Source organism: Dromiciops gliroides, chromosome 6, assembly GCF_019393635.1.
Source record: "Dromiciops gliroides isolate mDroGli1 chromosome 6, mDroGli1.pri, whole genome shotgun sequence".
Lineage (NCBI taxonomy): Eukaryota > Metazoa > Chordata > Mammalia > Microbiotheria > Microbiotheriidae > Dromiciops > Dromiciops gliroides.
This window is the reverse complement of record NC_057866.1, coordinates 106,040,895-106,064,322: the sequence shown is the minus strand read 5'-3', so window position 1 is coordinate 106,064,322 and position 23,428 is coordinate 106,040,895. Positions and strand designations below refer to the sequence as shown.

General features: G+C 38.9%; 1 protein-coding gene across 1 annotated transcript in view; it reads right to left on the bottom strand.

Annotated features, from left to right (window-relative positions):
• SERGEF (secretion regulating guanine nucleotide exchange factor) overlaps positions 1 to 23,428 on the bottom strand; it is a 245,403-nt gene that overhangs the window by 181,950 nt on the left and 40,025 nt on the right. The window contains 1 exon segment of the mRNA XM_043971153.1: positions 12,200 to 12,363. Within this exon segment, the coding sequence (XP_043827088.1) occupies positions 12,200 to 12,363 (164 nt within the window).

The window sequence follows — 23,428 nt, the reverse complement described above, 5'->3', positions numbered from 1 at the left end:
CTAGCTTCCCTCTACTGAGGTTATTCTTAAAGCAGGATGATAGTTTTCTTAAAGCACAAGTCTGACCAAGCTATCTCTGCAGTGGTGTGGAAGATAGATTAAAAAGCCAAGAGACTAGAAGCCAATTAGGACCTAAGTCCAATTAGGAGAATGTGGACTACCTTGGTAGCTATCTAAGTAGAAAGGAGGGAATGGATGTAAGAAATCTTATAGTAGAATCAACAAACCCGGTAAATTAATTGGACATTAGGGTTGAGGGAGAGGGAAGTTATGCTAAGGTAGTGAAACTGGATGAGTAAAGGTATGATAATGCCTGCAACAGGAATATCTGGAGGAAAGGTAATTTTAGGAAGGAAAATAATTAGTTCCATTTTGGTCAGGTTGAATTTGAGGTGTTGACAGTGCTTGAAGATTGAGATGTCTAATAGGCAGTTGGCAATATGGGACTAAAACTCAGGAGATAGATGAGAGCTGGGTTTATACACTTATTATGCACATGTGCATAGAGCTAATATTTGAGTACATGGTAGCTGATAAAATCACCAAGAGAGAGAGCTTTGAGAAGAAAAGAGGACCCAGAACAGAACCTTGGAAACCACCCACATTTAAGGGGTGAGACACAGCACCTTTCACTTGTAGGTTTTTCACAGATGGATGGCCAAATTTACTGTTAAACTTCAGACTTCACATTCACACCATTTCTCTCTCAGACCGTTATGGGTTATTTTAAAGTTTCATCTTTGCCTGTTATTTTCATCTTGACTCTTTGCAGCCAAGGAATCTTGGGACAAGATGATGACAGAACTTTGGAAATCAGCACAGAAAATATGAAAAAGAAAACCCAGCTAAGGATAATTGGCAGGTTAGGGGACATGATGGCAAAGGGTATAGTTGAAAGGTTAAAAATAACAACACATAATACACAACTGAAAAAGCATTGGGGTGTAATGTAAATAAAAGGGATGTATTTGAAGAACAGATCAAGAAAAATGAAGCTTGTAATTAGCAAGGTTCCAAAAAATTCAAGAAAAATTCTGACCATGATATTTCAAAAAACAGACATCTTGACCAGCCGACATGCTTTATTATAATCCTGTGGTAGCCATCATCTAAGGTCAAATGCCACCTCTTCCACAAAGACTTCCCTGCAACCCATAGCTAAAAGCATTTTCTCCCTCTTTTAACCTTTCTTATCCCCTTTCTTTGTATATCACAGAATCTCAGAGAAGGAAGGGATGCCGGAGATAATCTAATCCCAACTCTCCCTGGGCAGGAGTCCTTGCTATAACATCCCAAGTAACTGCTGATTGAAAACTTCCATTAATGGAGCAGTAACTGCCTCTTGAGGCAATCTTTTCCACTTTTGGACACCTCATGCTGTTAGCTGCTTTTCCCCACATCAACCTTAACCCTGCCTCTTTGTTGCTACCACCTATTGTTCCTACTTCTTCTTTCTGGGACCTGGTAGAACATATCTGACTCTTCCAAATAACACTCTTCAGATATTTGAAGATAACTTTCATATCCCCACCAAATCTTTCCTCTAGACTAAATGGCTTCATTTTCTTCAACCAATCCCTCTATAACATTATTTCTACTCTAGTCACTAGTTTTCCACTCTAGTCATAGTTTTCACTCTAGTTCCATCTTGGTTGCCCACTTCCAGATCCATTCCATTCTTATCAATATAATTCCAAAAATGTGGTGCCTAACTAAACACAATTCTCCAGATGTGTCCTGGACCAACACAGAGGAAAGGGCTAAACCTTCTCTCACTTTGGACATTTCCTCAATTAATGCAGTCAAAGATACTTTAGCTTTATTGCTGCCATGTCACATCGTTGACTCATTGGGCTTGCAGCCCACTAAAACACCAAGATCTTTTTTCATACAAACTGTTGCCTAGCCACACTTACCTCCTCCATTAATGAATAACAATGGATCTGTGGAATTAAATTTTTCTGAACTTTTTTCCCCGCACTTACCCCAAATGACCTTGTATTATAGTTATTTGTGTTCAAGTCTTAGCTCCCCTTTAGAATGTAAGCTCCTTGAGAGTAGCAACCCAACCTTACCCATATCCTCCAGTGTCCAACATAGTGCTCAGATGTAGCAGGCACTCACTAAATATCTGGTGGACTTTATATAAGAGATTATCATGTGGAAAATGGCATTGGATCATACACTGTGGAACTTATCATCATTCTGAATGCATTTCTCAGCTAATCAACCAGAAGACCTAAATTTAAGTACCAGCTCTGCCACCAACTAATTGTGTGACCTGAAGCAAGTAACTCAAACTCTCTAGGCCTCAGTTACCAAATCTATAAAATGAGGTGGTTAGACTAGATTATCTCTAAGGTTTCTTTTATCCCCATGGAACTCATCTGATCATGTATTAGAACAGAAGCCCTGTCTAAGAATGTAGTAGTTTTTGTTGTTGTTGTTGTTGTTTTTAAAGAGTACTGGCTATGAAATCAGAAGACTTGGGTTCAGATCCTACCTCTGACACTTACTACCTGTGTGCCCTTGGGAAAGTTGTTTCTTGATCTCTCCAACCTCAGTTATTTGTGAAAGGAAGGGATTGAACTAAATGCATTCTCATTCTACATCTATGATCCCATGATCTCTCACTCTACTCACACTATTATCTATTGGCAACCAGAGCAGAAATTCAGGACAACTTCCCAATATGGAATTTCCCAAAGAGGTTACTGTCTGAGAAGATTATGCCAAGAACCTGCTGGTTCTATTCTGCTCTATGGGACATCTAATGACTAAATTCCTAATGAAGCAAGGATACCTACATATAAAGAATACAGTGGCCTTAGAACAGAAAAGTGCGTTATTAGGTGAAAGGGACACAATGTGGACACCAACACTTTTGTTCAGTCATATTTGATTCTCTGTGACCCCATTTGGGGTTTTCTTGGCAGAGATACTGGAGTGGTTTCCCATTTCCTTCTCCAGCTCATTTTACAGATGAGGGTTAAGTGACTTGCCCAGGGTTACACAGCTAGGAAGTGTCTGAGGCCAGATGTGAACTCAGGAATATGAGTCTTCCTGACCCCAGGCCTGGTGCTCTAACCACTGCCATCACCTCATTTCCCTGGACACCAACACAACATCCTCTTAATATTGTGGTCTTAACATCTTCCTCCAGCAAAATGACTCCTGGTCCAATCCTGCTCGGGTTTCAGTACCTCCTGGGACATACCTGCCCTCACATTGGTGGGTTCTCTTTAGCAATCCTGGATATAATCTCATAATTCTACTTTCCTTGTGGCTATCAGTGATGCTTATGGGCAAGGTCCCTCGATAAGTTCAGGCACAGATGTTCTGATAGCAGGCATTGTTGCCCTACACAACTTTTTCAAGCCAGGATAGTGAGACTACCAAACACCCTGGATGATTAAAGTAGAACTTTCCCAATACTTAGAGCTATCACTAGAAATACTAGCATCTGACATGAGCAGTTTGAAACATGATCCCTCAATTCCATTGAGAGAGTGGTGGCAGAGACCCCAGGACATAGAGAGACTGCTCCTGGAAAGGTGAGAAAAATAGGGGAACTGTGAGATTGGGTTGAAGAGAAACTCATCTGAGGTATGACCAGGGGGAAGAAGCCACCATCTAATTGCTTTTTATTTCAATGACTTATTCCTGCTAATTTGCTTCTAAGCTCAGTTGTTCTATGGGACTAAAAACCAAAACAAAACAAAACCCTGAAAATTCTATGAGACCCTCCTGTAAATTTCAGTGCCATGGGGAGAAATCCTGTTATTCCACCTTGTTATGACTCCACCAGTTCCCCTTATTTCAGACCATAAACTTATGGACCAAAAATGTATCATCTCTTTTCTCTAAAGTGATGGCTTGACTTTTAGATTTTGAAGCACAATGAAAATGAGAGGGAGGATGAGAGTGAAGGTTAGAATTAATCCTGGAAACTCTGATAATCAAAGGGTACAGTTATCTTGCCCTTGGACAAAAAGAACCGAGAAAGCCCAGAAGACAACTAAGAAGTAGAGATAAATTCCCTCCACAAATTCTCTCACGTACCATCTTTTAACATCTGTTGCTCTTGAGAAGAAATTGTGCAATGGGGCAAGGAGAACAAGAAATCATAGTATTATTGCATAAAGGAAAGGGCACTAAATTGAGCATCCCAGGACCTGAGTTTGATCCCAGGCTGTGCAACTTATCTGTGAGACCTTGAGCAAGCCAACTCTTTGGATCTTGATTTCCTTATCTATAAAGGGGAGAGGTGGGGGATTTGATGACCTCTGAGGTTCCATTTGACTCTAAGTCTATGCTTCAATGATCAATTCAAATGGTCATATGCTTTGCATAGCAGAACCTAATCTCCCCCTTCCTTGTTGAATCTTTTCTGGAAAGATTCATAATCTACTGGCATGCCCTGGAGAGATTCTGAAGAAAGGTAGCCATTGGTGAGGTCCAGCCTACATAAGAGATGTGGTTTGTAGAGGGTTAAGAGGGGAACATGATCACTATCTTGAAGCATTTGCAGGGTTATCATAGGAAAAGGGATTAAACCTGCTGTCTGGCCCCAGAGAGCAAAAATAGGAACAACAGGAAGAAGTGACAGAGAGGAAATTTTCTGCTAAAAATAAGGGGAAATTTTGCAGCAATTAGAGCTATCCTAAAGTGGAATAGGCTGCCACAGGAGATAATGGGCTTTTCATCACTGGATGCCTTTAAGCAGAGGTTAAAAGACCACTTGGAGGCAGGGCATGGCAGAGGAGTCCTGGTTCCTGTACAGGTTGAATGAGATCCCTTCTCATTTGAAATTCTCTGATTCTAGACCCACTGGATGCTTTGTGTTTATTTTTAGGCTGTTTTTCTCCCTCTCTTGTAGTAGTTACAGCACAGATGTCCCGGGCTATTCAAGAAAATCCTGCTGAATTCTCTAAACAGCTCCCTAGGACTTTAAATCAACTTACTTTCCAGTGACCTCTATGTGAAAGTCACCACTCAGCTCTGGTGGACTTTTCAAAAAGACTGCTTTCCATTAACCAATGGTCCTGTCTTTTCTGGGGGCATCCGATCTCTGACAAACTTGTTTGTTACCATGAACCCTTCTAATGGTACTGATTACTTACCACAGAGTTTAAGGAAAACTTTAGTTGTATGAAATCCTGAGTCCCCCTGGACTCAGCTGATTGCTGGTGGCAGGTTTCCTTGTTATTTGGGGCACTGAAATCCCATGGTCTTAAGACAAACTTAAAATTAGCAATGTGTTAAATATAGCAAGGTCATTCAGTAAACCACAGTCTTTCTGAACACTCTAAGCCCTGGAAACTGCCAAGCTCATTAATGGTTTCTTTACACAATATCCAAGTGCTAGTTTTCTTTCAGAAATAACATTATGAAACACATAGGGGCCTGACACATTCCTCTGCTATTGGTACCTAGTGATTCTGTATAGTAAAATTACCTTTCTCTCTACTCATCCTAGCAGAGCTAACTTAAGCCACTAAACACTGATTGACCCTTTAAGGAGCCCAGTCTTTCCTGTTCTCCCAAGTAGTAATCTTCCCTCTCCCCTTTTTCCTAGAATTATATTGTATTTACTTACTTATCTGTTTACAAGTTATAACCCCCAGTAGAATGTAGGCACCTTGAGGGTAAGGGTTGCCTCCTAATAGGAGGAGGAAGGTTGTTTTCACTATAGGCAATCCATGGAAGTCTCCTTCAAAGATGTAACTTTTGAGTTGGGCTTTAAAGGTTCAGCAAGAAGTCAATGGGCATGAAAAGCAATAAGAAGAAAGGTACAGAGGCACATATAATTTTGAGGGGCCAAGCCTACTCCATTTGTCTGCAGCATAGAGTATTGTAGAGAAGAATAATATGAAGTAAAGCTAAACATGTAAAATGGTAAGAGGCTGTGGAAGCCACTGGCTGGGGAGCCACTGAAGGTTTTTGAACACAGGAGAGACATGACCAGATCTATACACAAGGAAAATTATTCTGGAAGCAGACTGAGAAAGGCAATGCAGTATAATGAATAAAGTGCTGGATTCAAATCTTACTTTGTATACTTCCTAGCTATGTAATCCTGGGTAAAACACTTAATCTTTCTGGGCCTCAGTTTTCTCATCTGTAAAATATAGGGCCTCCAAGGTCCCTTGCAGTTCCATGTTGTTGTTGTTTTTTAAATTTTAATTAATTAATTTATTTTTGCAGGGCAATGAGGGTTAAGTGACTTACCCAGGGTCACACAGCTGGTGAGTGTCAAGTGTCTGAGTCTGGATTTGAACTCAGGTCCTCCTGAATCCAGGGCAAGTATTTTTATCCACTGTGCCACCTAGCTGCCCCCTACAGTTCTATATTTATTATCCTAAGTATGGATTTGAGAGACTTCTAAAGGCAGAAATAACTATTTGGAGACAACTGCATTAGTCTAGGCAAGTAGTAATGATTGGCTTGTACAACATGGTGTCAATGAGAACAGAGAGAAGGAAATGACTATAAGAAATATTACAGAGACCTGACAATTAACTAGATATGAGAAGTTAAAGTAGAGAGAGTAATCAAAGATAACCCCAGGTTGGCAAACATGGGAGCCATGGTAAATGGTGGTATAATAGATAGAAAGAGTGAAGTCCAGGGGAGGATCAAATTCTTAGGAAGAAAAATAATGGGTCTAGGGTAGATCATTCTGAATGAGAATTTGAGATGCCAGTGGAAAACCCAGGTAGAAGCATCTGATAGGCACTTGGACATGTAGGTCTTTAGTTAAGAAGAGCCATTAAGACTGAGGACATCAGCAATAAAAATGTAAAAATAGGAATGAAGGGGATTACCAATAAGTGTGGAGAGGGAGAAGAGGAGAATTAAATCAGATGATAAGGAGCACCCCTTTAGAAGGTCAGTGAGAGGGTAAGGAACCACTGAAGGAGACAAAAGGGTGATTAGAGAGGGAAAAGTAAGACCACAACCACAAGGAGAATAAAGAAGGTATGCAGAAGGAGGGCTACTCAACAATGTTAAAAGTTATAGAGAAATCATGAAGGAAGAGTAGCAAATAAAAGGCCATTGGATCTTTTTATTAGGAAGCCACTGGTGACTTTGAGAGAGCAGTTTCAGTAGAGTAGTAGAGATGGAAGCTTGACTATAACGGTTTGAGCAGAGAGTAGATGGTGTAAAGATATTAAGCAAAGTAAAAATATTTAGTGTAGATAACTTTGTCAAGAAGTTGAGGAGTAAAGGAGAAGATAGAGATAAGACAGTAGTTGAATAGGTTAGAAAGGTGAAGAAAAAGTCTTTGAGAACCTAGGGTTACCTCTGTAACATATTGAGGCATACAGTAAAACCTTATAGAAGATAGATATTCATTCAGAGTTAAAATCAGGGGGTGTAGTTAAATTTATTATGTGCCAGCTGAATCCAAAAAAGTAGTAATAGTAGCTCAATAATTTTGGACATAGGAAAAGATACCTTCAAGTTATACAAACAGAAAAACCACATTATACTTGAAGGTGCCCATGGGTAATGAAACTGTATCAGTATTAAATGTAAATGTACTAAATGATATAGGATCTAACTTAAAGTAAAAGTTAACTGACTTGAATAAAAGCAAAACAATAAGACAATAATTATAGATTACTTTAATGTGCCTCTTTTCCAGAACTAATAAAATCTAACAATAAGGAAATTATGCATCTCAATAGAATGTTGGAAAACATAGATATTATGGACCTTTTACAATTACTGAAGGGAAATCTCAAGGAGCATGCTCATTTTTCACATGACATCTTTACAAAAATTACATGATAAGACATAAAAACTCATAAACAAAAGCAAAAGGGCAGAAATATTAAATGTAGCCTTCAGAGATGAGAGTAATAAAAACTGCAGTCATAATGAATACAGATAAATCAAAGTTATAATCAGTAAGAGAAATATGGGCAAAAAAAATACACTTCAATGGAGAGTAAATAATGTTATGCTAAATATTGAGTGGATCAGATAAAGTCATAATAATTATATTAAAGAGAATTATAACATGAGACAATATGCCAAAAATTATGGCATATATCTAAAGTAGTACTTAGAGAAAAAAATTACCTTTGAACTTCTTTTTTTTGGTGAGGGAATTGGGATTAAGTGACTTGCCCAGGGTGACATAGCTAATAATTGTTAAGTGTCTGAGGCTGGATTTTAACTCAGGTCCTCCTGAATCCAGGGCCAGTGCTCTATCCACTGCACCACCGAGCTGCCCCTTAATTTCTGAATATATATCTATATATCTATCTATATCTATTTATAGATCTATATAAACATAGCAAATCATTAGCTAATTTGATTTTTCAAAAAGAAAGAAAAAACTGAATTTCAAAGATAAAAATGAAAGTAAGAATTCACAATGAGTGAAAATGAAACAAAGAATATTATAAGAATTACTAGACTCAATTACTAACAAATCTAAAAACAAATGAAATGAAAGTTTACCAAAATATAACTCTCACGTTAACCAAAGAGGAAATAGAAAGTCTAACTTTAGGAAAAGGATATTTAAAAAGAGATATTGAACAGGACATAAAGGAACTCTCAAAAGAAAAATAAACTCCTGATGCAGATGGAATTATAAGGGAATTCTATCAATGTTTAAAGAGAAAATAATTCCTATACTATAAAAATTTTCACAAAAATATAAGGAAAAAAGACACTTTACCAAACTCCTTCATTGCGATCAATATGGTCCTGGCATATATACCAGAGAGAGATAAGGGAGAAAAACAAAGATAATTATAAACCAATAACAATAATCAATATTTTGAAACTTTAAATTATATACTATCTCATCAATGTAGTTATTCCCTCTAAAAGAACAGATTTTAGTCCAGCCATGCCTTCTCATCCTGTGTAAACTCTTGTCCATTTTCTCCTCTAAATCTTCTCTAGGAAATTCACTGAATGTGCATGTGGTCTATCTCTAGATGTCTTGCCATGATAAGGATACAAACCATACCATGCAAATTCCATTGGTTATCCCTCAGTCTCACTATAAGATTACCTATTTTTAGTGATAGCAAAGCATAAGAATATTGATGCAAAAAATATTAAATAGAATATTAGCTGACTCTATAGAATTATCTTGAAATTCACTATTGGGGCAGCTAAGTGGTGTAGTGGATAGAGCACTGGCCCTGGATTCAGGAGGACCTGAGTTCAAATACGACCTCAGACACTTAACACTTACTAGCTGTGTGACCTTGGGCAAGTCACTTAACCCCAATTGCCTCACACAAAAAAAATATTCATTATAATCACGTTGGATTTATCCCCAGGCCAGTTCAACATTAGGAAAACAATTCACATGATTAACCATATTAATAACAAAAATAAAAATATCGGGGCAGCTAGGTGGCATAGTGGATAGAGCACCAGCCCTCGAGTCAGGAGTACTTGAGTTCAAGTCTGGCCTCAGACACTTAACACTTACTAACTGTGTGACCCTGGGCAAGTCACTTAACCCCAATTGTCTCACCAAAAAAAACCAAACAAACAAAAAATAAATTAAAATATCATGATATCAATAAATATAGAAAAATCCAACAAAATAAAACATTTTCTCATGGTAAAATGTTTTTTAAAAACCCATAAGAGTGAAGAGATCATTCCTTAATATCAAAAACATCTATCTAAAATCAAAGGCAAGCATAATTTGTAATGAAGACACACTGGAAGCATTCCCATTAAAACTTGGGTGAAGCAAGGATACTTACAAACTCCACTATCATTTGACATAGTGCTAGAAATGCTAGTTACAGTAATAAGACAAGAAAAAGAAATTAAGGGAAGTAGCACAGGCATAAAGAAAGATTATTTTTATTTATAGTTATTGCTATTTACTTAGGGAACCCTAGGGAAGGAACAAAAATGTTAATAGATCAGCTAGGTATCATGATACAAAATAAATGCACAAAAATTATTATACTTTCTGCATATTACTAACTAAATTCAGTAAGAAGAGCTAGGAAGGGGAAAATTCCCTTAAAATAACAACAGTATATATTATTCCTGAAAATATACCAGAGTGCATGTGTGCGCGCACGCGCACACACACACACACACACACACACACACAGGTTTTATATTCCTGGAACAATGTTTACAGAACTAAACAACCAAATAATTAGAGAACAATCTAATGTTCATAGCCAGGCCAAACCAATAAAAATGGTAAGACTAACTACCTTATCCTACAGATGCATTGTTATACCAGTCAAATTATTCTGCTTCATAGAATTAAGCAAAAATAATAACAAAATTCATGTGGGGATCTTTCAGGAGATACATTAGAAGAAAGGTAAGAAGGAAGGGGGCTTAGTGTTAGAGGATCTCAAACTACATTTTAGAGTAATAATTATAAAAATTATATATTGTTGTTTGGCCATTCTGTTGAGTCTGATTCTTTGTGACCCAGTGAACCATATCATGCCAGTACTATCCATGGGCTTTTCTTGGAAAAGATGCTAGAAAAAAAAAGAAAGAAAGAAAAGATACTAGAGTGGTTTGCTTTTTCTTTCCCCAGCATTATTTTATTCATATGCGTGTGTGCATGTGCATGCATGCATGCTTGTACAATGGACAATCACTGCACTGTAAAGAATGACAAGTGAGAAGAATTCAGAGGAATGCAGAAGACTTTTATAAAATTATGTAGAATAAAGAAGGTAGAACCAAAAGAATAACATTCACAATGACCACAAACTAAATAGAGAGGATACAAAAAAGGCAACAAACTTTAGTCAAAGAAAACGATCTTGGCAACATCCTATCCAACTTAAAGGACACATACTTCCTTTAAATGAACAATTGGTTAACTATAAAAAGCAAAGTGTCAATCAGCCAACAAGCATTTATTAGCTACCTACTATGTTCCAGGCAATATGCTAAGTACTCAGTACACAGATAAAATATACAGTCAAAATAATGAGTGTTATTTAATTGTCTTTTGAGAATATGGGTGAGGAGAGGGACAAAGAAAAGAAGGGAAATGGAAGTTGTTTTGTATCAAGTATAAAAGTAATAACTTTCTTTCATCTTAGAAAAAGATCTTCCTCTTCTGGTGGTACTTGGCCTGGGATTCATGAACTTGTTTTTGTTTTTTGTTTTTTTTATATTTTGATAACTGTGTTTTAATATAGACTTCCTTTGTAATCTTATGCATTTAAAAGCATTATTCTGAGGAGTACATAGGCCTCACCAGATTCTGACACAAAGAAAGGCTTAGGACCCCTGACCTACTCTGTCCTTAATACTATATGGGAGGAAGAAAGACTGAGGAGAAGAGGAGAAAAGGAAAAGGTACAGAGAGGAGGAGGAAGACAAATTGTAAGGCCTGGGCTGGCACAGTTGGTGAGGCAGAAAGATATGTGTCCTACATAAGCCAGAGATGAGCCAGGTCAGCCCTCCTGGGTGAGAAAAACTTCTAAGTAGGAAAAGAATTGTAATTAGTCTGGTGGTAATTGCAGAACAATTGCTGGCTTATTAATTTTTTCAACAGGCTTGGAATACAGATTGAATCGCTCCATTAAAGCCACCTTGGGCTCAGAGGTACAGCCTGCCCTATCACTGCTAGGACACTGTGTGTGTGTGTGTGTGTGTGTGTGTGTGTGTGTGTGTGTGTGTGTGTGTGTGTGTGAGAGAGAGAGAGAGAGAGAGAGAGAGAGAAGAGGCAGGAAGTAAAACAAAGCTTACTAAAAGAACCCAACCCCATGGGAAAAGCAACAGGCCAACCAGAAATAGAAAAATTAAGGTAATCAGAGAGGAAGCAATGGAACGAGGCAGTTTCCTTCCCATGGGAGAATGTGAAAGATTAGAAGACAAGGCTACCAAAGAGAATCCAAAGGAAAGTCCTGGAATCAAAGACCTTCAGACCTGGGAGAGATCTCAGAGACCATCTAGGTCAACTCCCTCATAGTATTTTAGAGAAAAGAAAACTTGGCATGCAGAAAAATGAAGGTAAGACTCAACCCCCTCCTGCCAATATATTGACTCTTGGTATAGCATTCTCCTCACTGTACCATATATTATTGGCTCCCCACAGCCTAGTCTATATAGGACAAGCCTCATCACCACATGTCTGGATGGCCAAGACACCCCTCTCCATGCTAAAGGAATTTATTAACTGAAAATCCACTTTAAAAAAAAAAGTTTTCTTTCTCACCTCAGTCACTCCTGCTAAGCAAGGAAGGGAAGAAGGCATGCTGCTCAGTGTTCTTGTGCAGGACATGGGTAATTCATGTTCTCCTTTACATCTCTTGTCACCCTCCACTTTCCTCCCAAGTTGACCATAGTCGGCACGTCCCCAGGTAAACACCTTGCCAGTCTCTAAATGCAAATGTTTTAATTAAAGCTAAAGACAGACAATGGCATGGTCTCAATAGCACACATTTGCAACTACTTACAATAGCTCCCATTTTTAATGCCTTTGAAAGCTTAACAAGCACTTTCCTCACAACTACTCAGTGAAATAAGTAGTGCAGCTAGGTGGCAGAGTAGATAGGGTATAGGATCTGGAGGTAAAGGAGACCTGAGTTCAAATCCTACCATAGTTGTGTGACCCTTGGCAAGTCACTTAACCCTATTTGGCTCAGTTACTTCATCTGTAAAATAAGCTGGAGAAAGAAATGGCAAATCTTTGCCAAGAAAACTCCAAATGGGGTCATGAAGAGTTAGACACAACTAACCAACAATAAAAAAAAAACCAAAACTGAGAAGCAGCTAGGTGGCACAGTGGATAGAGTACCAGGCCTAGAGTCAGGAAGTTCTGATTTCAAATCTTAGTCACTTACTAGTTGTATGACTCTGGGCAAGTCACTTAAGCCTCAGTTGCCTCATATGTAAAATGCACAGGAGAAGGAAAAGGCAAACCATTCTGGTATCTCTGCCAAGAAAACCCCAAATATTATCATGAAGAGTTGGACACGACTAAAAATTGACTGAACAACATCAATGATCAACAACAAAATGGGGACCAGAAAAGTACTTATCTTACAAGTTTGTTAGGAGGAGCAATTGAGATAATATTTTTGCACACCCTGAAGAGCTATGCAAATTCTGGCTATCACTATTAGTGGAAGTGTTATGGCCCCCATTTTGCAGATGAGAAAAGTGAGGTTCATTGAGTATACACCTAATTAATGACACTCAGGACTCATGGTTCATAGATTTCGAGCTAGAAGGTACTTTCTAGGTAAGCAAGACCAACCCTTCATTATACAAATAAGGAAACTGAGGCCCAGGGAGGTTGTCAGGATGATCAAATGAGACACCATATATAAGGTCATTGTCCCTAATCAGTGCAGCACAGATTTAGAGATAGAAGATCCTTTATAGGTCAAGTCCACCCCCCTCATTTTGCAGATAAGGAAACTGAGGCCGAGGGAATGGAAGCGATACACTTATAAGTGCTAAGTGCCAGGGGTAGGATCTTCTCACTCCAAATCTAGCATCCTTTCCCCTGTTTCACTTAAATCAACATGAAACAAGCCAGGCTCAGCCAAAGGTCATTTCAGGCATCCTCCTCTTGCCTCCACCAGCATGCCATCATCCTTCTCAGATAACTCACACCTCTGTGTCTCCCATCCCCAAGTTCCCATGGCTTGGTATCCAGCAGCTTCCTAGCATCATGATCCTTTCTCCATCAAAATGGGCTTGTCCCTCAGGGACTCACTCTGTGTTTGCCATTGATTAATACTGCACAAGGGCTACTGAGTGGCCCTCTCCCAAGTAACATACTTGCAATAAATATACTAGGGGCCTGAAAGATAGTTCTTAATCCAAAGGAGGCGACTTAATTGAGCTGGCAGCAGGCAGATAGGGAAAGGTAGAGATATCCTTAGGCAGGAATGATTTCCAGGGGCCTTCATGCCACACACGCCATGCCATGTAAGAGTACATGGGTGCTGCAGTGGATAACACACTGGGACCTGGTATCGAGAATGCAGGAGTTCATGATGGAGCCTGAATGCTGACTGAAGCATAATGTGTTTTACCTTTTTTTCTTTCTTTTCTTTTTTCTTGTATTTTTTGGTCTGTTTTCTTCTACAAAATGACTAATATGGGAATATGTTTTACAGGATTGAACAAATATAACCTATGTTAAATTGTTTGCTGTCTTGAGGGGGGGGAAGAGGATTTGAAACTCAATTTTTTTTTAAATGTTAAAACTTGTTTTTACATGTAATTGGAGAAAAAGGAAAATCATATATATAATATGTATATATGTGTGTGTGCATATATACATACACACACACACACACATATATATATATATACATATATACACACACACATACATACATATGTATGTATATATAGAAGACCCAAGTTCAAATCTAGCCTTAGTAGCTATGTGACCCTGGGTAGATCACTTAATAACTTTGTCGCCCTCAGTTTCCTCAATTGTAAAATGGGCATAACAGTAGCACCTACCTCCCAAGGTTGTTGTGAGGATCAAATGAGAAAACTTTTATAAAGCTCTTAGCACAGTGCCTGGCATGGTAGGTGGCACCATGGATAGATCACCACGCCTGGAGTCAGGAATAACTCAGTTCAAATCTGGCCTCAGATATAGAGTAGCTTTGTGAACCTGGGCAAGTGATTTAACCCTGTTTGCCTCAGTTTCCTCATCTGTAAAATAAGCTGGAGAAGGAAATGGCAAACCACTCCAGTATCTTTGCCAAGAAAACCCCAAATGGGATCACAGAGAGCTGGACATCACTGAAATGACTGAACAACAACAAACAGCTTGTAGTAGGCACTTAATACATGCCTAATTATTTCCTTCCTTTCTTCCTTCTTTCGTTCCTTCTCTTTCCTTTCTTCCTTCTCTTTCCTGTCTTCCTTCTTTCTTTCTTCCTTCTTCCTTCATTCCTTCCTTTCTTTCTTCTCTTTTCTTCTTCATTCTTTCTTCTTTCCCTCTCTTTTCTTCCTTCTTCCTTCATTCTCCTTCCTTTTCTCTTCTTCCTTCTTTCTTTCTTCCTCTCCTTCCTTCCTTCGTTCATTCCTTCCTGCCTACACAGATAGCTATCTGTTCCAACATCCCTGTGTATGGCAGCAAATGATTCTTAATAAAGATGGAAAGCACCCTCTTTCCCCCAAACAGTGAGCAACATGGAGACTCCGTGAATGCATTCAGCTCCACATTTGTTTTTCCAACAGAAACGCAAACCCTGACGAGGCACAGATTATTAACAGATTTGCTGCAATCAATATGCATGACCATGTGCCCTGCATAAATTCTTTATACATATTTGTTTGAACAAAGAAAACCTTTGCGTAAGAGACAAAACATAAAGTAATGCATATTAAATTCTCAGAAGATCTCCTACATTCTTAGTGTTTGGTATCAAAGCTTCATCTGGCCCCACATCTAACATATGGTTTGTGGCTTCTTCGAGGAAGGCATCTGCTGAAACAACTGAAATGATGGAGAACCGTCCGAAGGCAGTCTCCAGTGGGGGGTTGCTTGTTAGTACTTCCCTTACTCTTCATCCATCTAGCAAGCATGTGTCACAAAACCCACAATGCGCAAGGCCCTGGCTTGAGCATAGAAAAGTGGGATGCCAAAATATATGAAACTTGGTTCTAGGGGAGCTCACAGGCTTGAGGAGGCAGGTGAAAAAGTTCAATCAATCAACAGTTAGCCAACAAGCATTTCAGGGCTTATTATGTACCATGACTTTGCTGATTGACTCACTTAGAGTTAACTTGATTGGAATCACACCTACCTGAAGGCATGGCCCTCAGGGGGTGTGTTCTTTGAACTCTGACCTCTGGCACATTCTGCTCATGGACTGCTCTCAAGTCCAGTGAAACAACAGATTTGGGTGATGCTAGCCAATTAGCTTGAAGCAGTGTGTAAGGACCACCTCTTGTTGGGACCTGTAGGAAGCTTCTGGTCACTAAGGGAGAGAGAGACTTCCTTTTTTTTTTTTTTTTGGCCTAAGACTCATAGGTGAAGGCACCTTTTTCTCGCTTCTTCCCTAGATCCTAGCTAGGCTTTCCTAACTTTCAGGGCAATGTGCTCTATCTTTACTAATACCTAATATACTTTAATAAATGCTTAATGCACCAAAACTGGTGCTAAAGCTTCTAATTTATAAGCAGAAATATATTAGAAACCCCAGCTAATTTTCCCCAAACTTGGGACAGATAAAAGCAACCACATATAGTTTTACTCACTACACTAGGCAAGGGGGGGCTATGAAATTTGGAGGGGGAGCAGGGATTGAATTGTTTTGTTTTATTTTGTTTCCTTCAATGGAAGCTGAGAAGTAACATGGTACAGTGGATGGTACAGTCAGCCTCAGGGTTGGGAGTCCTGCTTCTGATGTATACTGACTACATAATCTTGAGCAAGTCACCTAATTCTTCAGCATCTTAAACACTCTTTAATTTTGTAAGTTTCTGAAGAGGAGAGAGCTCCTTCCACCAAAGGAATCTGAGGCCTGAAACCTCCAAAACTAAAAAGACCCAGTCCCTGCCTTAAAAGACTTTACATCTTGGGGTATGGGTAGGGTGGTACAGAGAGGCAATATCACATGATTACAGATCATTGAAGCAAAGGTAGTGTTTGATAGGAAGTTGGGGGAGGGGAGGAGGGAGCCAAGGGTGCTTTAAGAAAATTTGAAAAGGGACCAAATTAATTAGATTGAAGTACCTGAAAATCCTAGAACCTAAGATCTGGAAAGGAACCTTTCCAAAGAACAACCATACCTAAGCAGGAAACTCCTCCACAAAATCCCCAAGTGGTTATTTAGCCTCCACTTCAAAACAGCATCAGAGAGGATGTCACAAGGTCACCTACAACCAATTGCTAGGTGACTGGTTCTGACTTTGAGCAGAGTACCTGGCACATAGAAGGTAGTTAATAAATGTTTATTGATTACTGATTGATTTATTTTAAGTGCTATGGATCATAGGAACATAGACTTAGAGCTGTACATTATCTCAAAGACTGTCTATTCCAACCCCCCACACCCTCACACCCCCGCCGCCCCGACTTATTTTATATATGAAGAAATCAAAGCCCAGGAAAGTTAAATGATTTGCCCTAGGTCAGACAGATAGTAAGTGGCAAGGCTCGGATTTGAACTCAGGTTCTGTGACATCAAGCATTTCAAATTTATCTTTCATTCATTCCACTGCCTTCAAGAGATAAAAGAAGAAAAAGTTCACTAGGAACTGCCAGGTTTCATAAGGGAAGTGAGATGTGAGCTGAGTTTAAAGATAGAGAGGAAAGAAAGAGACAAGAAGGGATTCTGGGAGAGATGGATGTGTACATATGGTATGAATAGATAAATCTGAGAACAGGGGATACAGCTAAGGAAGGTCTTCTAGGGCAAGGCTATGGGGTAAGGATGGAGAGTAGTATTTCTGAAGGTGATCATTTGGAAGTGGGTTTAGACTAGAAATTCCTGAGTCATCAGGTATGGGTTACTCTCTGGTCAATGAATGAAAATCTTCCATTTACTCATATTCTAGGTTGGTTGTCCAGTCAGTCAGTGTGCCTGCCAATCTTCCAGTGTGTAATGGACCATACTGTGTCCAGGACCAAACACCAGCTATTCCCAAATGACATGATTTGGAAATTTGGGGATTATTGTACATTAATCTTGGTCTATAAAACAGCCATTTGAAAATGAAAAGAAAAAAAAGCCCTGAAAAATGCTATTCACCCCAGGGAAAGAAGAGATGAGGGGCAGCTGGATGGCGCGGTGGATGGAGCGCCGGCCCTGGATTCAGGAGTACCTGAGTTCGGATCTGGCCTCAGACACTTAATACTTGCTGGCTGTGTGACCCTGGGCAAGTCATTTAACCCCAATTGCCTCACTAAAAAAAAAAAAAAGTGATGAAGGGTGAATGCAGATCAAAGCATACATTTTTTAAAACTTTCTCTATTTTTATTTTGTTCTTTTTGTTTTGTGTTTTCTTTTACAACATGACTAATATGGAAATGTTTTACATGATTGCAGATGTATAAACTATATCAAATTTCTTGCCTTCTCAATGAGGTGGGAATACAGGGAGGGAGGGAATTTGGAATTCATTTTTTTTAAATGAGTACTAAATTTTTTTAATTGGAAAAAATAAAAAAATTTTTTGGGTGGCACAATGAGGGTTAAGTGACTTGCCCAAGGTCACACAGCTAGTAAGTGTCAAGTGTCTGAGGCCAGATTTGAACTCAGATCCTCCTGAATCCAGGGCCGGTGCTTTTATCCACTGCACCACCTAGCTGCCCTCAAAAATAAAATTTTGCTTTTTCTTGTTGTTGTTGTTTGGTTGGTTTTTGCAGGGCAATGAGGGTTAAATGACTTGCCCATGGTCACGCAGCTAGTAAGTGTCAAGTGTCTGAGTCTGGATTTGAACTCAGGTCCTCCTGAATCCAGGGCCAGTGCCATCTAGCTGCCCCTCAATAAAATATTTTGCAAAAAGAAAATGAAAAATTAGGAATACAAAGAATTTGAAATTATGAGGTTTCACATGATATTCTTTATCATCACTTACCAAAACTGTCTGTATTGGATTAAAAAAAAAAGAAGTAAATCAATGGAATAATTTAAATAAGACCTAGAAGGAATGTATTTAACAATCAAGTGTTTGACAAACCCAAGGAAAATTGGGAAATGGGTTTTCTCCTCAGTAAGATTTGCTATGAAAACTATGAAGCAGTTTGGTGAAAAATGAGTTTAGAACAGCATCTAACATCACATAGCACAATAAATGCCAAATGGATAAACTAGCTAAACATAAGAAACAGAATCATAAAATACCAGAAGAGAATACCAGAATCACAATTATTGGTGGGGAATGGGGGAGGGAGGAAGAAGGGAGGGGAAAATCCTATCCATATACAGAATAGAAAAGAATATACAAGGCAAAAAATATCATCTCAATTTATATATATACACATATGTGTATATATTTTTTTAATTTTTAAGATTTGCACAAATAAAATCACTGCAACCAGAATTATAAATAAAAAAGAAAATACAGATGTGGGGGGGGGACCTTTGCCTTAAACATCTCTGATAAAAGTCTAAAATCCAAAATCTCTAGGAAACTGACACAAATCTACATAATAAATTCATGTTCCCCAAGAGACAAGTGGTCAAAGGACATAAAGCTTTCCAAAGAAAAAATCCAAATTGTCAACAAACATTTAAAAGATTTTTAAGTCATTAATAATTAGAGAAATAAGAATTTTAAAAGCCTTAATGCATTATCTCTTAATATTGTCCAAAAAGAGTAAATTCAATGTTAGAGAGCTAGAGGGCTATTTGGAAAACAAGCATGATTATCCACTGCTATTGGAATTGTGAACTGGTCCAACTGCTTGAGAAAATATTATTAAATCCTGCATTAGTTATTAAACTCATCTATACCCTTTGACTCACAGATTTCACTGCTGGGATTCCATCCCCAAAGTCAGCAAGAAAATACTCATATGTTCAACAATATTTATAACAGCATTATTTCTTACAATAAAAATCTGGGAGCAAAACATAACCAATGATAAGGGAACAGTTGATCCAGTTGTGATGTATGAATGCAGTAGAATACTGTTTACCATAAATGAATGAAGAATTCAGAGAAAACAGAAAATCTATGTAAACTGATACAGTGTTAAGAGAGCAATAAGGTAAATAAAAACAACACTAACTTGCAACAACACTCAGGTTCATGAAAATCGACACATTGATGCCAAATCATGAAAATGAAAACACACATTCATCATTTCTGCTAACAATCAGAAAACTGCCAAAATAGAGAGTGACATCTACTATCATCACTATAGGGCTGGATTGTGTGGGAAATTTACCTGGGATGGGGTGAGGAAGAGGAAGGATAAGAGTTTTTAATGACAAGTGGCATCCATTGTACCAAAAGGAAAAACCAATAAAAATTGTTTTAAGAAATAAATAATACATTAATTCTTACAAAGGAAATACACTACATGGAAATGTAGACTCTCCATTTGACAGACTTTTATTAAGCAGTGTCCTGTGCTTGGAAATGCCTATGCCAATTCTTCCCTCAACTATGTTTGATAAGATGAATATTGAAATCAAGGCTTTACAAAGATACACAAATATGAATTTCAGGCCATTTCCAATCATTGAATCCACAATAGAGAAGTTCCCTAAGGCACCATAGAGTATCTATGTTTCAAGTTAAAAATTAATCCATGACATAAATTTGACAAGTGAATCTTTTTTCATGGAGAGAATTATAGGAAGGCAGTTATTACAGGGAAGTAGGGGGCTAGAGTGGAAGATTTGAGACGCTTCATATCTGTGTGACTCTAAATGACTTAGTCACTGGGCCTCAGTTTCCTCATCTGTAAAATGAGGAGGTAAATTAGCAGTCCTCTAAGTAAGGTCCCTCCTAGCTCCAAATCTATGATCCTATATATCAGCAATGTACTTAATGGGCAAATGAATATGGTACCACAGGTATAGGTGTCAGCTTTGAAAGTCACATGTTGTATATAATTGATATCATATTGCTTGCCTTCTCAATGGGTGAAGTTGGGGCTGGAGGGAGGGAAAGAATGTGGAACTCAGAATTTTAAAAAATAAATGTTAAAACAAAGTCTATAAAAAGAAATCTACATGTTGTATTTCTATTTTTTTAGAGCAAGCCGTAGAGATGTGTGTTTTCACATAGCCTCGTTTTCTGTTCAACTTCATATGTATAACTGTTCTTTTTTTTTTCTTTTTGATGTTCATTAAATTCAGACAAAATATTTTTTTTAAAAAATCAGTGTCAGTTTCAAGGTGAAAGATGAATGGAAGGAAATGCAAAAGTTCTATAAATAATGCCAGTGAGTAAAATGTAATTGGAATTCTTATACACAACCACAGATGGGGAAGGAGGACACAGTCTTATGAAAAGAGAACACCGCAAAGTTGGATGAGCTCAGTGCCAAGCAAGAGGAAGGACACCAAAAGCTCCCAGGGGCGCTCAGAGGATGAAGGGCTCAGTTGCTTCTGGAGTGGGCAAAGAAGGTTTCACGAATTCATGTGGATCTGAGTTATCTGTATCTGTGACTGATCCCACCCTGTTCTCCCTCCACTAGATGAGGAGCTTCACAAGAGTAGGAAAGAAGAGACTAGGAGTGGTGTCCCATCTAAACTTCCCATCTCTCCCAGTGCTGAGCCCAGGATCCTACTCTTTGCACACAGGCACCTGGTACATGTTTGTTCAATTTAATTAAATTATTGAGCTGAGGAACTGGAGTTGAGCCTTTCATTATGCAGAAACGAAGGGAGGGTATTGCAGGGAAGAGAAGGTTAAGATAAGAAGAAAATTATTAAAGGCACAAAAAGAGGATAAAGTATAATACCAATGTGACCTTAGACCCAAATAGGTCTCAAGCAAAATCTGAATGCAAGTAGTTTAACATGCATGTGGTACAGTGGAAAGTCTATATTGTATTTGGAGTCGGCAGTGCTGGGTTCAGATCCCAGGTCTGACACTAGATGTGTGTCTTCTGCACCTATGTTTCCTCATTTGTAAATATGTTGAGCTGGATGACTTGGAAGGTTCTAGCCATCCTAATTCTCTGACCCCACAAACCTTATTGTGCCACTTCTTTGTCAGTCTCTTTTTATAATGTGTTGCACTACTGGCATGCATTCTATTACTCTCTGACTGAATGCTCAAGCCAACACGTGCCAATAACTTGGGCAATTCTGAGGCCTGAAAGGATGGTTCCTTTTGGGGATGGATAGGGATAGGGTATATACCTCAGGCCAGGTTAAGAACCAGAGTTTCTCAGGAATGCCAAATCCAAGGAGCTGATGCAGAAACAAGAAGCTGGGAGAAGCTGGAGGGGGAAATGAAGAGATAACCTACCCAAAGTGTCAGTGAAGTTACTATTTGTCCCATGTAAACAGACTCTTTATGGCACCAACCTACTGGTGTACAATCTCCACTTCCATCTTGCTTTAATATTCAAGCCCATGACCTTCTCCATGTCCTGGACAAGACCCCCTTTGCCTGAATGCATCTCAATGCTGTGGAAATTGACAACAACACTCCCCCTTGAACACCTCCCTGGATCACAGGAACAGTTCTTGGCATGATGGTAAACATGGCCTTTAGTGATTTGGGGCACATATATTACATATGGACTTCTCCTCAAGCCTGGACTCCTGCTAAAACAGGAAGATAAAGACTGCCTATTTATTACCTCCACATGTTCAGATTTATCCCTGCATTCATAGTGGGGCAATGCTTTGGGAGGTAATACTTTGAGGTCAAGATGAGCCTTTGGAACAAAGACTTTTGAACATCAAAGTTATCCATAGCAAAGAAGAAAATTCTAGTTCCTGTGTGTGTAAAATGGGTATCAATAAAAAGTCTATTAAGATCCTATGATGTGCTAGTCACTGTAGTAGGTGCCAGAGATACAAAAAAGCGAAACAGTCCCTGCCCTTAAGGGGCTTACGTTCCATCAGAGGTGACAATACTTACATAGAGAGGCCTATGAAAAATAGATACAAGGCAAATGGGGAGATTGGAATAGGCTTCATGTATAAATTGTCATGTGAGCTTTGTCTTAAAATAACTTATGAATTCTAAGAGGGGAAGGGGAAGGAGGAGCATATTCCAGGCAAGAGGGCCGGCCAGTACAAAGGCAAAGCAACAAAGAATGCAGTGCCATGTAGGAAGAACAGCAAGAAGACCAGTTTGCCTGCCCCACAGAGCATATGAAGGGAAATAAGTCATAAGAAGGTAAGGGCCAATAATAATTGCACTACCTACCTCAAGGACTTATGAGAAAAGTACTTTGCGAACTTTAGGCACAATGCAAATGTGTCACCAATTATGATGTATTCATTTGTTCAACAAACATTTATGGAGCACCTACTATATACCCAGCTCTGTGCTAGATGCTCCAGATACAAAGACCAGAATGAAATTGTTCCCACCCTCAAGAAGTTTATTTTCTATTGCGGTTTTTTTGTTGTTGTTGTTGTTTTGGGGTTTTTTATTGTGAGGCAATGAGAATTAAGTGACTTGCCCAGGGTCACATAGCTAGTACATGTCAAGTATCTGAGACCAGATCTGAACTCAGGTCCTCCTGAATCCAGGGCTGGTGCTTTATCCACTGTGCCACCTAGCTGCCCCCAGTTTACATTTTACTGGAGGGTTTTATATTCTAATACTCATAAAGCAATAGAGTTCACCTCTGTATGAAGTCTGTAGCCATATCCACCAAATCTTAGGTTAAAAGTGCATGATCAGGGGCAGCTAGGTGGCACAGTGGATAGAGCACCGGCCCTGGAGTCAGGAGTACCTGAGTTCAAATCCGGCCTCAGACACTTAACACTTACTAGCTGTGTGAGCCTGGGCAAGTCACTTAACCCCAATTGCCTCA